Here is a 13,205-nt window from a genome sequence, read left to right as displayed (position 1 = left end):
TTTCTTTTGTTTTGTAATATTATGGCGGAAATGCCTAATCCACAATAAAACTTAGAAATATTTAATGAGAAAAGTTATGTAGGAAACATTCATTGTCTATACTGGGATTCGAACTCAAGACCGTTAGCATATCAACCCACGACACATACCCTACACCAGGTTACAGTTATTTAACATATTTAAAGGAAGCAAAATATTTTCATAAGTGGGGGCGAGTTGGCAGACCTTTATCCAGTGGGATTTTAACCCTTTTCATAAATAATGTGAGTTATAAGACTGATTGTTTAATTGGATTTTACCATTTTCATAACTGAGAAGAGTTGGTAAACAAGAGTGGGGCAATTTTTTTTAAAAAAAAGTGGCGAGTTAGTGTGGGCCGATTGGACAGTGGGGCGAGTTGATATAGTTTCATATTTAAACAGCGTGTTCGGGGGATATGGGAATAACAGCGTAGTTATCGCTGGGGACGTCATCGCTGAGAACGTTAGTCCACGGAGAGGACGCTAAGGAAAGATAACTGTGTCTGTATTATATATTTGAAATGTGCCATAGTTATCTCGCTTTAAATTAGTTTGTTTGTCTGATTTATTGATCATAACAAAAACTTAAACATATTTAAAGTAACTTGCATGAATCGAAAAAGATGTTATGTAATATGAAAATTCAAAGAAAGAAAACAAATATATACTGCGTTTAATTCTTTAAATCTTCATCAAATGCTCTCATTATTACAATAAATATTAGATAATTGTTATGGTAATTATAATCTTTATAAGGTAACTAAATCGTACCTAATTCGTATGTGGATTCTTTATTCCAGTAAAAAGAGAAACTGCCAATGTTCTCTGTATTTGTTTGCATTCACGAGTACATAATCATATAAGAATAATTATGAACCCTAATATAACTTGTAAAATTAACTTTTAAAAACGTTCATGGTAAATATATCTGGTGGTCATAAATGGTATATATTATATAGTAATATATATAAAGTATACTATAATGGTTGTGTGGTGTCCTAAACTAGGTTTTATAAATTGTAAATGTTTTTTTCGTGAAATATAATAGACATGATACAGCTGGGATGAAAAATAGTTATCCCATTCGGACTTTGTGTGTCAGTATCAGATCACCCTATGGCCTCCGGCCATGGGTGTGATCTGACACTGACACACCAAGTCCTCAAGGCAAAGTTATTATTTATTCTTATATAAAGAAGAATTATTCTCTTTATGGAAGATCTAGAATATGTGTTCACTTTTGTATTGAACTTGTAAAGATTTTTTTGATATGATAATATGAGGCCCAGTTATGTGCCAAATAATTACCCTTATGCATGTCACTCATCATTATAACCATATATTTTATAAGCTACATACTTTCTCATTCATAAAGAAGTTAGTGGAGATTTAATCATTTTTATAATTGCAAAATCTTCAACTATAATTGATACATTTTTAAATATCTTTTTAATAATTGTAGAATCTGTATATCGTGAATTACAAGTTTTTAATTTCACCTCGACAGTTGATATGAACAATTATACGAGACTATATCATATGATTTAAATCGATATTTCTGTATGGGCAAACATATAAAATGTTTTGGTCAAATCTTATATTTGTCAACAATCAGAGGAAAACCCATTCACGTTTTGTATTTTTGCAATTCTTTATGATATTAACATTGTCAACAATAAAATGGATATAAACCATTCTTCATAATGTATTGTTCCGATGTAAATTTCATCATTGCATATATATATTGGAATGACAGGTTACTGTCGCAATTTTTACAAATTTCAAAATATGCAATCATTCAATCAAAATGTTAATATACTCGGTGTAAAAGAAGGACGAAAGATATCAGAGGGACAGTCAAACTCACAAATCAAAAATAAACTGACAACGCCATGGCTAAAAATGAAAAAAAAACCAAACAGACAAACTATATAGGACACATGACTCAACATAGAAAACGAAAGAATAAGCAACACGAACCCCACCAAAAACAAGGGGTGTACTCAGGTGCTCCGGAAGGATAAGCAGATCCTGTCATGTTGATCATGTTATAAAAAATCCGGTAAAAAGTCTAATTCGGTAGGTCACATTCATGAAAGAGAAGGGGGTTATACTTACGACGTAAGGAACATATCCGATATCATTTGTGAAACGGTTATTTCATAACGGTCAACCTACTCTTGATGGCGTCCGTAAAATTTACGAAGGGATGATTTCAACTTCACCATTTGAAACTCTAGGTTTGATAGCTTCCTTGTGAGCAGCAACCCTCTTTCAAGAAAATCACGATAGGAAAATGCAAGCACGGGAATATCGTATCAATTTGGAGATATATACCCCGTATGTAGGTGCTGCTGGAATGTTGCTACTTAGAAATGGAAAGTCCACAATTGAAAAGCTGAAATCATCTCTTTTGCCGTAAAGTTTTGTTTTCAACCGACCCTCATCACCAACTTCTAGATGTTAGTCAAGATATGAGGCCGACTTAATTGTATATGTTGTATCCTTTATCTCTAGTCCGTTGAAGTTCTTCATCAATAAATGAACAAAACATTTTTTTTGCTTTTTCCTGAGTATTTTATTAAGCAAGCACCAACACGGTGCAACAAGACACAACACTCCACGAATTTTGCCAATCAACAATAGAGTAAACCAGGATGATAGCAATGCCTTATTCCCAGATAACACACCGACAACCACTGATGGCGTAATAGACAAACATGCTAGGCTGCAAAATCAGTTCAAGATAACACACAAACCCTGAATTTTGAACATTTCTTTTTAAAGTGGTTTACCATAATGCAAAAAATACATTGTGGTACATGTACATATAAAGGAATTCTACGGGTGATTTCTTTACATTGATTTGACGTTTTTTCTCAGAAACGTTATACGAAACCATTTATAACTGAATGCCGTTGTAAGACAGAATTGCCTATATAATATTCTTTTCAACATATCCTTGACCAGTTTTTGTCTTGTCTAGTAATTTAAAGTACGATTATTCTATGAATTATCAATACTTAACTGATTAAGTACTTGTTATGCTATTTGTTTCTTCCGGTCTACAGAACGACTTTAATTTTATAACATAAACGTGTGAAAATAATGTAGAGTAATTAAAACCGAATCAGAATATGGTGTTTTTTTTAAGAATAACTGCAATCCCAAAACGACAACTTGCTATTTAAAAATAAACCGAAATTACAACATACATATGATTAACTACAATGAATTATTGCGTGCAAAATTGAATACAAAACATGCTCAAATATGGATCAGGTACTTTAAATGTATTTGAAAATAAAATAGTTTACATTGTTCTTTTTGGTTTTTCTGCACCTTTAACAAGAATTTTGAATAATCACGTTCTTAGAAATGATTTAAACTGGGGTATTCACTAACAGAAGTATACAAATGATACATTCATTTGACAGAGGTGCGGGTGTGTAGATATGGCTGTTAAACGAGAAGATTTATCATGCCTTGAGAAGTTTGACGCAGATTCTGTTCTAGAGGTGTTAAGGTCAAGATATGCAAACGATGAAATTTATGTAAGTACTGACAAAAAAATCATTGAATCTTTTCCAAAGTTAATTTATTTTCTGAACCTATATTTAAAAATACTCACAATAAAATAAGCTAGTCAAGGATACCAGGCTTAAAACGCATATATATTTTGGTATACTGCTATTTTTAATTTGAATATAAATAAATCAATGACAACATCTACAAGTAAATCAAGAAATGAACGGTTAATAATTGTATCTTTGCGTCTACGGTTGAAATTGAAGTTTGATTCAATAGATATTGTATAACAATGTATTTTCGTCTTACCTATTAGTTATGAGCGTTGAAAATCTCAGAAATGTCCATAATTTTTTTAAAAGTAATAAAGAGGTGTGACAAATTTTTCGTGGCCTTAAAAATATGAGAAAACTTTCATCAATCAAAATTTGTCTATTATTATGTCTCTAATGATACACAACAAAATAACTGAACCATTTCGAAAACAGGCAGTATGTCCATGAATTTCACTATAATGTAACCATAGTTTACACAATCAGGTTTGAAGAATGGTGGCAAAATCTAAAACTTAAAAACCTCGCATATGGAAATATTCTCGTCGATGGTGTCTGATAATCAAAGCCTAATGCGAAGATTTTCAGCCCTTTCTCCAATTTCTCTCCAATATTACTTTTCTGACGAAATTATCGTTTTTTAGGAGAGAGTTTTTTTCGTATAACGTATACGCTTATATCTATTATTCTAGTAGGAAGGCAGGAATGTATACAATATATAGTGTTGCCGATAGTCCAGCAAGTCTTCTAGATATTCCGGTGTCCATTCTTAATGTTGCCCTGTTTGCGGCGGGCTAGAAAGTGATAGTAACAGGAAAAAATTGAAAACAACACGTTTAATAATTTCAATGCTTCCGCTGAAGCGCTTTTGTAGATTTACCTTCATCAGGAATGCTCAAAGCCAAACATTTCAAATCCGAGGATGTATAGGTCCCGAAACCGTTGAAGAGCTATATGACAAAAATACCTAAAATTGATAGCCAAATTCATCTTAAGTCAACTTTGCCTGAGGGAGTTGAAACCTTAGTTTCTTAATTATTTCAAAATTTATAAACGGACAATTTAAGAAAAGTTTATTAAATCATGTCAGTACCGAAGTACTGACTACTGAGCTGATGATACCCTCAGAGACTGATAGTCCACCAGTAGAGGTATCGACCCAGTGATGTAAACAAAAAATGAAAACAACACGTTTAATAATTTCAATGCGTCCGAAGTTTGTTGAATCATGTCAGTACCGAAGTACTGACTACTGAGCTGATGATACCCTCGGGGACTGATAGTCCACCAGGAAAACATTTTCCACTATAAAACTAGTCACGTGTCTTATACCTAGTGACGTAAACTTATAAAACTATACGCTAGTTCAGTACATACAATTACTTATCCCTTTACTATCTAACGTGAGAAAGTATAGATATATGATTGCCTCTGCTAACGTGAGCGAAAAAGTTCGTTTCGTTGTAAGAAAAAGCCATTTATATGCAATCTTTATTACAATTCTTTTCTGTGGCTCATGTTGGCGGACAGCTTTAAAAACGAAGATTTCCAGCCACAGGCATTTGTCCATCTTTTTACATAATCAAATCACTTTAAGCAACCCAAAACCAGGTTTCTACTATACTAAAAGATAAAATCCGTTGGTGATATTACAGAACAGATTATATGCAAATTACTTACTTTAATAATTTCATTTATTTGATGAATTATTTTTACAAAAAAGGGGGCAAAATACGGCCTTTAGGGTATCTTGTCTTTTGTTTCATTCAGTAGATCAAAATCCGAACACGACAAAAAAAGTAAAAAAAATAGCCTTTTCGTTTTGATATATAGCAAGCGTCATAGATAACTATACGCACATGGACATTTTTGTTTTGGCCAATATAACATGGATACTTGATTTGTTATCATTTTGTTCACACAACGTTGTCAATATAATGTAATGTTATGAGACTACCATATATCACTGTAAATAAAAGTGTTAAGAATCTGAACACTTTTTGAATACCCTTTTGTAACACTTCTGGAACGCGTAACAGTGTTCTAAATATTAACATTGGTGTTCCAGTTTTTAATAGTATGTGTGCATCTTTCGAACGCTACGTGTGTTATTCTTGAACGGATAGTGTGTACTCCTTGAACGCCGAGTGTTTGAATCTGGAACGCGTAACAGTGTTCTAAATATTAACTTTGGTGTTCCAGTTTTTAACATCATGTGTGCATCCTTCGAACGCTATGTGTGTTATTCTTGAACGGATAGTGTGTACTCCTTGAACGCCGAGTGTTTGAATCTGGAACATGACCTTGTGAGCAAAATTGTATGCCGTTACGTGTTCCAAGCCTTGTAACACTTCTGGAACGCTCGGACTGTGTTCCAGAAGTATGTGTTAATATCCAGAACACATAGTGTATACATATGCATGTATTAGTGGAACACAATTTTACATGTTCCAGAAAAAAGTGTTCTTTTCTCTGAAACATTATTGTGGTCTTGTAAAACAAATAATTAAATTGATTAAAAACATCTTTAATTGATTAAAAGAGGCAAAATTTAAAAAAAAAGTACAATACAATGTGAAATATTGAAGCAACTTTAAAATGACAAGTTAGACAAATTAAAAATATAACATTTGTAATTTGCAAAAATTAATGTGTCCAAATATTTAACCATAAACAAATTGTTCTTCATATTTAAAATTAATATGTAACAACAAAGTTTAGTGACTTATGAATACAGTTTAACTCATCGTTTGCAACTTCTCAAGTCAAGCACTGTCCTGAATTACAAAATACTTATGTCAATGACTCGTTTATCACCAATATGTTCGATGATCCACAGCTTTCATAGCACTCAGATAGTCAATATCAAACATAAAATACCCTGTGTATATGCTGCTACTAGTCGAGTCGGTGTTCATGTAACACTGCTACCTTAGGTACTTTTGAACATGATTTGAGTCGTCTACAACTGATTTTGAGCTGCCATTTTTTAGAACATTCGTCTTTTGAGCTTCCATTTTTTAGAACATTTGTCTCCTTGGGTTATAACTACTCTTTAACCTTGTTATCCATCAACTGTGAGTTCTAAAATATGAAATATAAAGTGTATGAGTAAACAAATTATGGATCATGTCGATATTCCTCAAGAATTAGAATTAAACTCTTATTTCGTTTTTTTAATTCCATTATACTTGTCAGCATTATTAGATATTAAGATACATTTGTTAAAGAGTGGTATACATGCATTTTCAAGTATATAGGCTCTCGTGTTCTATAGCTTTTAAAAAAAGATGGTAGGAAGGGTCCAGCAAATGCTCATACAGTAGGTGTTTTAGGCAAAACTTTGTCGTTAGACTTGTCACTAAACAACTGCTCACATTTCTAGAAACTAACTACCTTTTGCCTCTTTTTTTTTTAAGATATGTAGTAATTTCACTTATGATCTGTATACGGTAATTCCAATTTAAATTGATGTTATTATATCGAATTTAGCTCAAATAGTTTTCTAATTATAATGTACACCAGTGAATGGTGCACATTTTATTGATAAATCTGCAATTACAAAACTTGTAAGAAGTCAATGGGCACTCCTAAAATTCTTAAACTTACATATGAAAGTTCTTTTATGGTGCAGGATAAGTAGTCATCTCTTGAACTGCGAAATTTTCTCTTCATTCTCGGCGAGGTATGCACGAACAATTACCCCTCAGTACTGTAGTTGTGTTTGTACCCTATAAAAGTAACATAAGAATACATAACAATACATTTATGAACGGTGGACATTTGCTAAAATGAATTACTAAGATTTAAGTATTTAAGAATGAGAAAGCTATTAATATAACATATACATAAGAAATTTAAAATTAGTGTTGCAGTATGCCTTTTTACAAACTTCTGTCTTGACATTGGAACACGTGGTGTTCAGAGAAAACGATTAGCTGGAACGTTTCATGTTCGAAACTAGAACACATTTACAATAGCAACGATATCATTAAACATTTACGTATAAATTTACAGGCTATATCGTGTTTCTATCCCGTACGGGATTGGAGAAAAATGCCTATTTTTAACTGACGTAAAACTGCTAAAATTTATTATATGAATAAAGGAAAGATTTCATTTTATATATTCCTAAAAAAATATAATTAGATGTGTCTTATTCTGATCCTCATTCTCTCCCGTAATATATTTGAAACAGAAGGTCTTATAATAATATCATTACGACGATTTCAATAAAAAAAAGTATCTTCTTATATTGCATACGGGATAGAATGAGGATCAGTATATAGGAGACGATTTCAATTTAAAAAGTGTCTTTTTATATTGAATACGGGATAGAATGAGGATCAGTATATGATATAGGAGACGATTTCAATTTAAAAAGTGTCTTTTTATATTGAATACGGGATAGAATGAGGATCAGTATATAGGAGACGATTTCAATAAAAAAGTGTCTTTTTATATTGAATACGGGATAGAATGAGGATCAGTATATATAGGAGACGATTTCAATAAAAAAGTGTCTTTTTATATTGAATACGGGATAGAATGAGGATCAGTATATAGGAGACGATTTCAATAAAAAAGTGTCTTTTTATATTGAATACGGGATAGAATGAGGATCAGTATATAGGAGACGATTTCAATAAAAAAAGTGTCTTTTTATATTGAATACGGGATAGAATGAGGATCAGTACATAGGAGACGATTTCAATTTAAAAAGTGTTTTTTTATATTGAATACGGGATAGAATGAGGATCAGTATATACATGATATAGGAGACGATTTCAATAAAAAAGTGTCTTTTTATATTGAATACGGGATAGAATGAGGATCAGTATATAGGAGACGATTTCAATAAAAAAAAGTGTCTTTTTATATTGAATACGGGATAGAATGAGGATCAGTACATAGGAGACGATTTCAATTTAAAAAGGTGTCTTTTTATATTGAATACGGGATAGAATGAGGATCAGTATATAGGAGACGATTTCAATTTAAAAAGTGTCTTTTTATATTGAATACGGGATAGAATGAGGATCAGTATATATACAGCGATTTCAATAAAAAAAAGTGTCTTTTTATATTGAATACGGGATAGAATGAGGATCAGTATATAGGAGACGATTTCAATTTAAAAAGTGTCTTTTTATATTGAATACGGGATAGAATGAGGATCAGTATATATACAGCGATTTCAATAAAAAAAAAGTGTCTTTTTATATTGAACGGGATAGAATGAGGATCAGTATATATATGGCGATTTCAATAAAAAAGTGTCTTTTTATATTGAATACGGGATAGAATGAGGATCAGTATATATACGGCGATTTCAATAAAAAAAGTGTCTTTTAATATTGAATATGGGATAGAAAAGAATAATTTATGAATGTAAAACAAAGTTTATGAAAGGGTTTTCTTTGGGGAGATCTTATAAAAAAAGGGGTAAAGATATTTTTGGGGGAAGAAAAATTACATAAAAAATCATTTTTTTTTCACTAAATACGGGATAGTTTAAACTGTCCCGTATTTTACCAAATGCATTTAAATATTACCTTTATTGATATCGTTTATGCAATAGAATACAGGTAATTACAGGTCCATATGTTGTTAGTAAGAAGTAAATACAGTAAATAAACAATATGTATAAAGATATTTCGATTAACTGACATCAAGTATAAAGATTTTAGTGATAGGCAGACATCCATAAATATGTTATTAATGTTATGGTAAGTTAGTATATTGTTATCCATATACAACATGATTTACTGAATAAAAATAGTAAAAGACATTTATTCATGATCACACTGATATTATTCTATCCCGTATTTACAAAATAAACAATCTGTGTTATTCAATTTGGGTCTTTAAATATTGGTAAGTAAATATACTGATCGTCATTCTATCCAGTGAAATGCAACGTTTTCATGAGCATTTACACATTTACATTGTAAAAAAATATACCCAAAGAACTTAAGTCCTTTAGAAAGAAGATTTATACTAAAAATCAATCATTTGCACGCTTATATAAATACGCTCTTTCATTTTTTTTTACCAAACTATAATTTGCTTATGTTGATACAGCTAAAATACATTTATCGTCAAATTATAGTGCGAATCACCCTTATTCATCGTCTGTTTGACTCTGAAGCGATGAAAAAAAAAATCACTCCCCATTACAATATTAGAACATTTCTAGTGTTCAATTTAGAACACTTGTCTTGAACATGTGCGTTCAAAGACTGAACACAATGTGTTATATTCTTTAACACTGGCGTTCAATGTGGAACACGAATGTTAATAACTGAACATATTGTGTTTAAAAATGGAACGCGTCTAGACGCGTCAGGCGTCCGCAATATTTGCAGTGTACGTGAAAAGTTTTGTGAGCTATGAAACCAGGTTAAATAAAAAAATATAATATATAAAGGCTACAGTAGTATACCGCTGTTCGAAATTCATAATTTGATAGAGAAAAAAACAAATCCGGGTTACAAACTTAAACTGAGGAAAACGCATCAAATATAAGAGAACTACGACACTATATAAACACAACATTAAAATGTAACACAAACAGAAACGAACTATAATATAACAATGGCCATTTCCCTGACTTGGTACAGGGCATTTTAAAAGCAAAATGATGGGTTGAACCTGGTTTTGTGACATACCAAACCTCCCGATTTAATGGCAATGTTAATTATAACATTAAAATGACAATATTACATGACAGGACTACAATATAAATAAATGAGAGAAAATATAGAACATAGAAACAAATGTATAATAGCCAACAAATGTAACAGGTTGAAAATTTAACACCCCAGACGTGTTATATATAAGAAAATGCCTGTACCAAACCAATAATATGACAGTTGTTATCTACGATTGATGCATAGAATCTTTTGATTTTGCTATTTGATCACGGAGTTTCCGCTTTGAATGTTCTCGGAATTCGGTATTCTTGCTATTTTCCTTTTTACTAGAAAATTATTTGCTGGAGTTTTATTTTGGAACTATTTGTTTTCGTTAATCATATCCGATAAATTAATATACATATTTTTTCAAATTTGCCTTATCCATTTAATTAAGTATGTTCACACAATAAATAGGAAGTGCGATCTTTTCTATTTATCATATGGCCCTTTGCCCTTTGGAATTTTTAGGGTAGGAACATACGTTTGAGAATGTAAATCGTTTCACATCTTATACATTTGTCTTCTAACCGAATGCGGAAATCATGAAATCGAGGACAGTGAAAGACGATAATTCCTGATTTTATTTTTATGTTACAAATTTATATCACATATATTTTGTAATATATTTTTTCAGTACATATTAAAAGTATTTATTTATCAGTATATGTCACAGGTATTTATCTTTCATTTTATGTCACAGATATACATTAATAAACTGTATAATCTACAAATCAATAAATGAAAACAACACTTTTCTTAATTTTATGCGTCCGAAACGCTTCGTAGATAGCAACTCATTCGGCTCTCCCTTGACACCATTTGCGAGTTTGGTCTTGAGGAAACGATGATAGTCCGTCAGAAGGGGACGATAAATGGTTGACCCGTGTTAAGAGAGAGCCATATCTCTTGCACGGTAAAGACACCCTTGTAGATTTCGAAAAGGAGCAGGCTAATGTCCCTATAAGGCAGCACTCGCACCCGCAAAGTGGAAAGGGATTAATATAAGTTGCAAACCTGTTTCCCAATCCACTATAAATAAATATGTTTAAACTACCTCAGTTAACAAAAGAAAAGTTTAATTAACAAATGGGGACTCATAGAAAGTTAAAATATAAATATCATGGTTCTTTCAAATCACTTTAATACTTGTCACGAGGTCCCCATGTCATGATCCAATACACTTTTGCAAACATGCCAACAAGCACAATTCCTGGAAATATTAATTTTCAATAGTTCATTCATTTAATTTTCAATGCACAATAGGAAATTTTCAAAGCGTTTTTTGTTCTTTTGAAAGTGTGAATTCCTGTTCATCCTACATAAAACTACACATAATGGGACATATGACGCGACCATTGTGCTTCTGTGTTATCAGACAGAAAAATCAATACATGTTGTAACACTTCTGAGTAACACTTATATGTATTATAATTTAAAGATCCGCACTGATTAATCTTATGTAGACTTATTGAGCGTCTGGCTTAACAAATGATAGTCGTGGTATATTTGATGAGGTGCAAGTAGATTTAAAGCTGGTAATGACAATTCTGTCTTATTTTAGAAAGGAAAAACGTTTCTTCGCCGTGTATACGTAGCACTACATAACGAATTGTTTTTTATTGCAATTATTTCTTTCGCATTAGAGTCAGTTTTGCTGTTTAATTAGATATAACATTAAAATGTTAAATACTGCAACAGATTTTACATGTCTCTCTAAACCAATGAGTTTGTTATCAAGCGTATCTCGTTGGTTGTTGTCGGTCGTAATTGTTATTCTTTATGTTTGGTTTAAGTATAAAAATGAAGATAGCAAGGGACATAGCAAATCCTAAATAAAAAAGGGCTCACAACGGCCAAAAACAACTACGACGAAAAATACAAAAAAATATACAATACACTAAAACTAGAAGGTTGAATATGTATAAATCAGGTCAATATTTTACTCAAAAAGGTCTTTTCCCTTCTACTTTTACGTGGGTAGACCTATTTATTTTATCATTAAATCTGTCCACTTTCTGTCGATAGTTATCAAAGGTACCAGGATTATAATACAGTACGCCAGACGCGCGTTTCGTCTACACAAGACTCAACAGTGACGCTCATATCAAAACATTTTTAAAGTCAAACAAGTACAAAGTTGTAGAGAATTGACAATCTATAATTCCCAAAAGTTGTGCCAAATACGGCTTAGGTAGTCTATGCCTGGGATAAGAAAATCCTTAGTTTTTTCGAAAAATTCAAAGTTTTGTAAACAAGAAATCGAATAAACTGTATAATCTACAAATCAATAAATGAAAACAACACTTTTTTAATTGTATGCGTTCGAAACGATTCGTAGATAGCAACTCATTTGACAAAAGAAAAGTTTGATTAACAAATGGGAACTCATAGAAAGTAAAAAATATAAATATCATGGTTCTTTCAAATCATTTACTTGTCACGAGGTCCTCATGTTATGATCCGTTACACTTTTGCAAACATGCCAACATGTACAATTCCTGGAAATTTTAATTTGCAATAGTTCATTCATTTAATTTTCAATGCACAATAGAATATTTTCAAAGCGTTTTTTGTTCTTTTGAAAGTGTGAATTCCTGTTCATCCTGTGTTATAAGGTTGAAAAATCAAGACATATTGTAACACTTCTTAGTAACACTTCTATAATTATGAAACCGATTGCTTTGAATTCAATTCACATTTTTATTTCTTATTTGTTAATAAAAAAAAGTTCCGTATCTATTATCTAAGAAAAACGTGAATCTAAAGTTCTTAACGTATTGCGCTCATAAAAATCGTTAAATTAGGATGGTCATCTTAAAAACGTGCATTCTAACGTTTTTTTTTTTAGCTAACGGCTTCAAATGTGTAACTTCGGTGACACCAGTATCGTGCGACGTGTCTAAGCA

General features: G+C 31.5%; 1 protein-coding gene across 1 annotated transcript in view; it reads left to right on the top strand.

Moving 5' to 3' along the window:
• Positions 1-3,457: 3,457 nt before the first annotated feature.
• Positions 3,458-13,205, top strand: part of LOC134705759 (unconventional myosin-Ia-like) — a 30,533-nt gene continuing 20,785 nt past the window's right edge. Inside the window, exon 1 of the mRNA XM_063564477.1 lies at positions 3,458-3,574. Within this exon, the coding sequence (XP_063420547.1) occupies positions 3,476-3,574 (99 nt within the window). The 5' untranslated portion in view covers positions 3,458-3,475. The remainder of the gene's footprint in view (positions 3,575-13,205) is intronic.

Source organism: Mytilus trossulus, chromosome 2, assembly GCF_036588685.1.
Source record: "Mytilus trossulus isolate FHL-02 chromosome 2, PNRI_Mtr1.1.1.hap1, whole genome shotgun sequence".
NCBI lineage: Eukaryota > Metazoa > Mollusca > Bivalvia > Mytilida > Mytilidae > Mytilus > Mytilus trossulus.
Note: the sequence above shows the minus strand (reverse complement) of the source record. Positions and strands in the feature narration are given on the sequence as shown.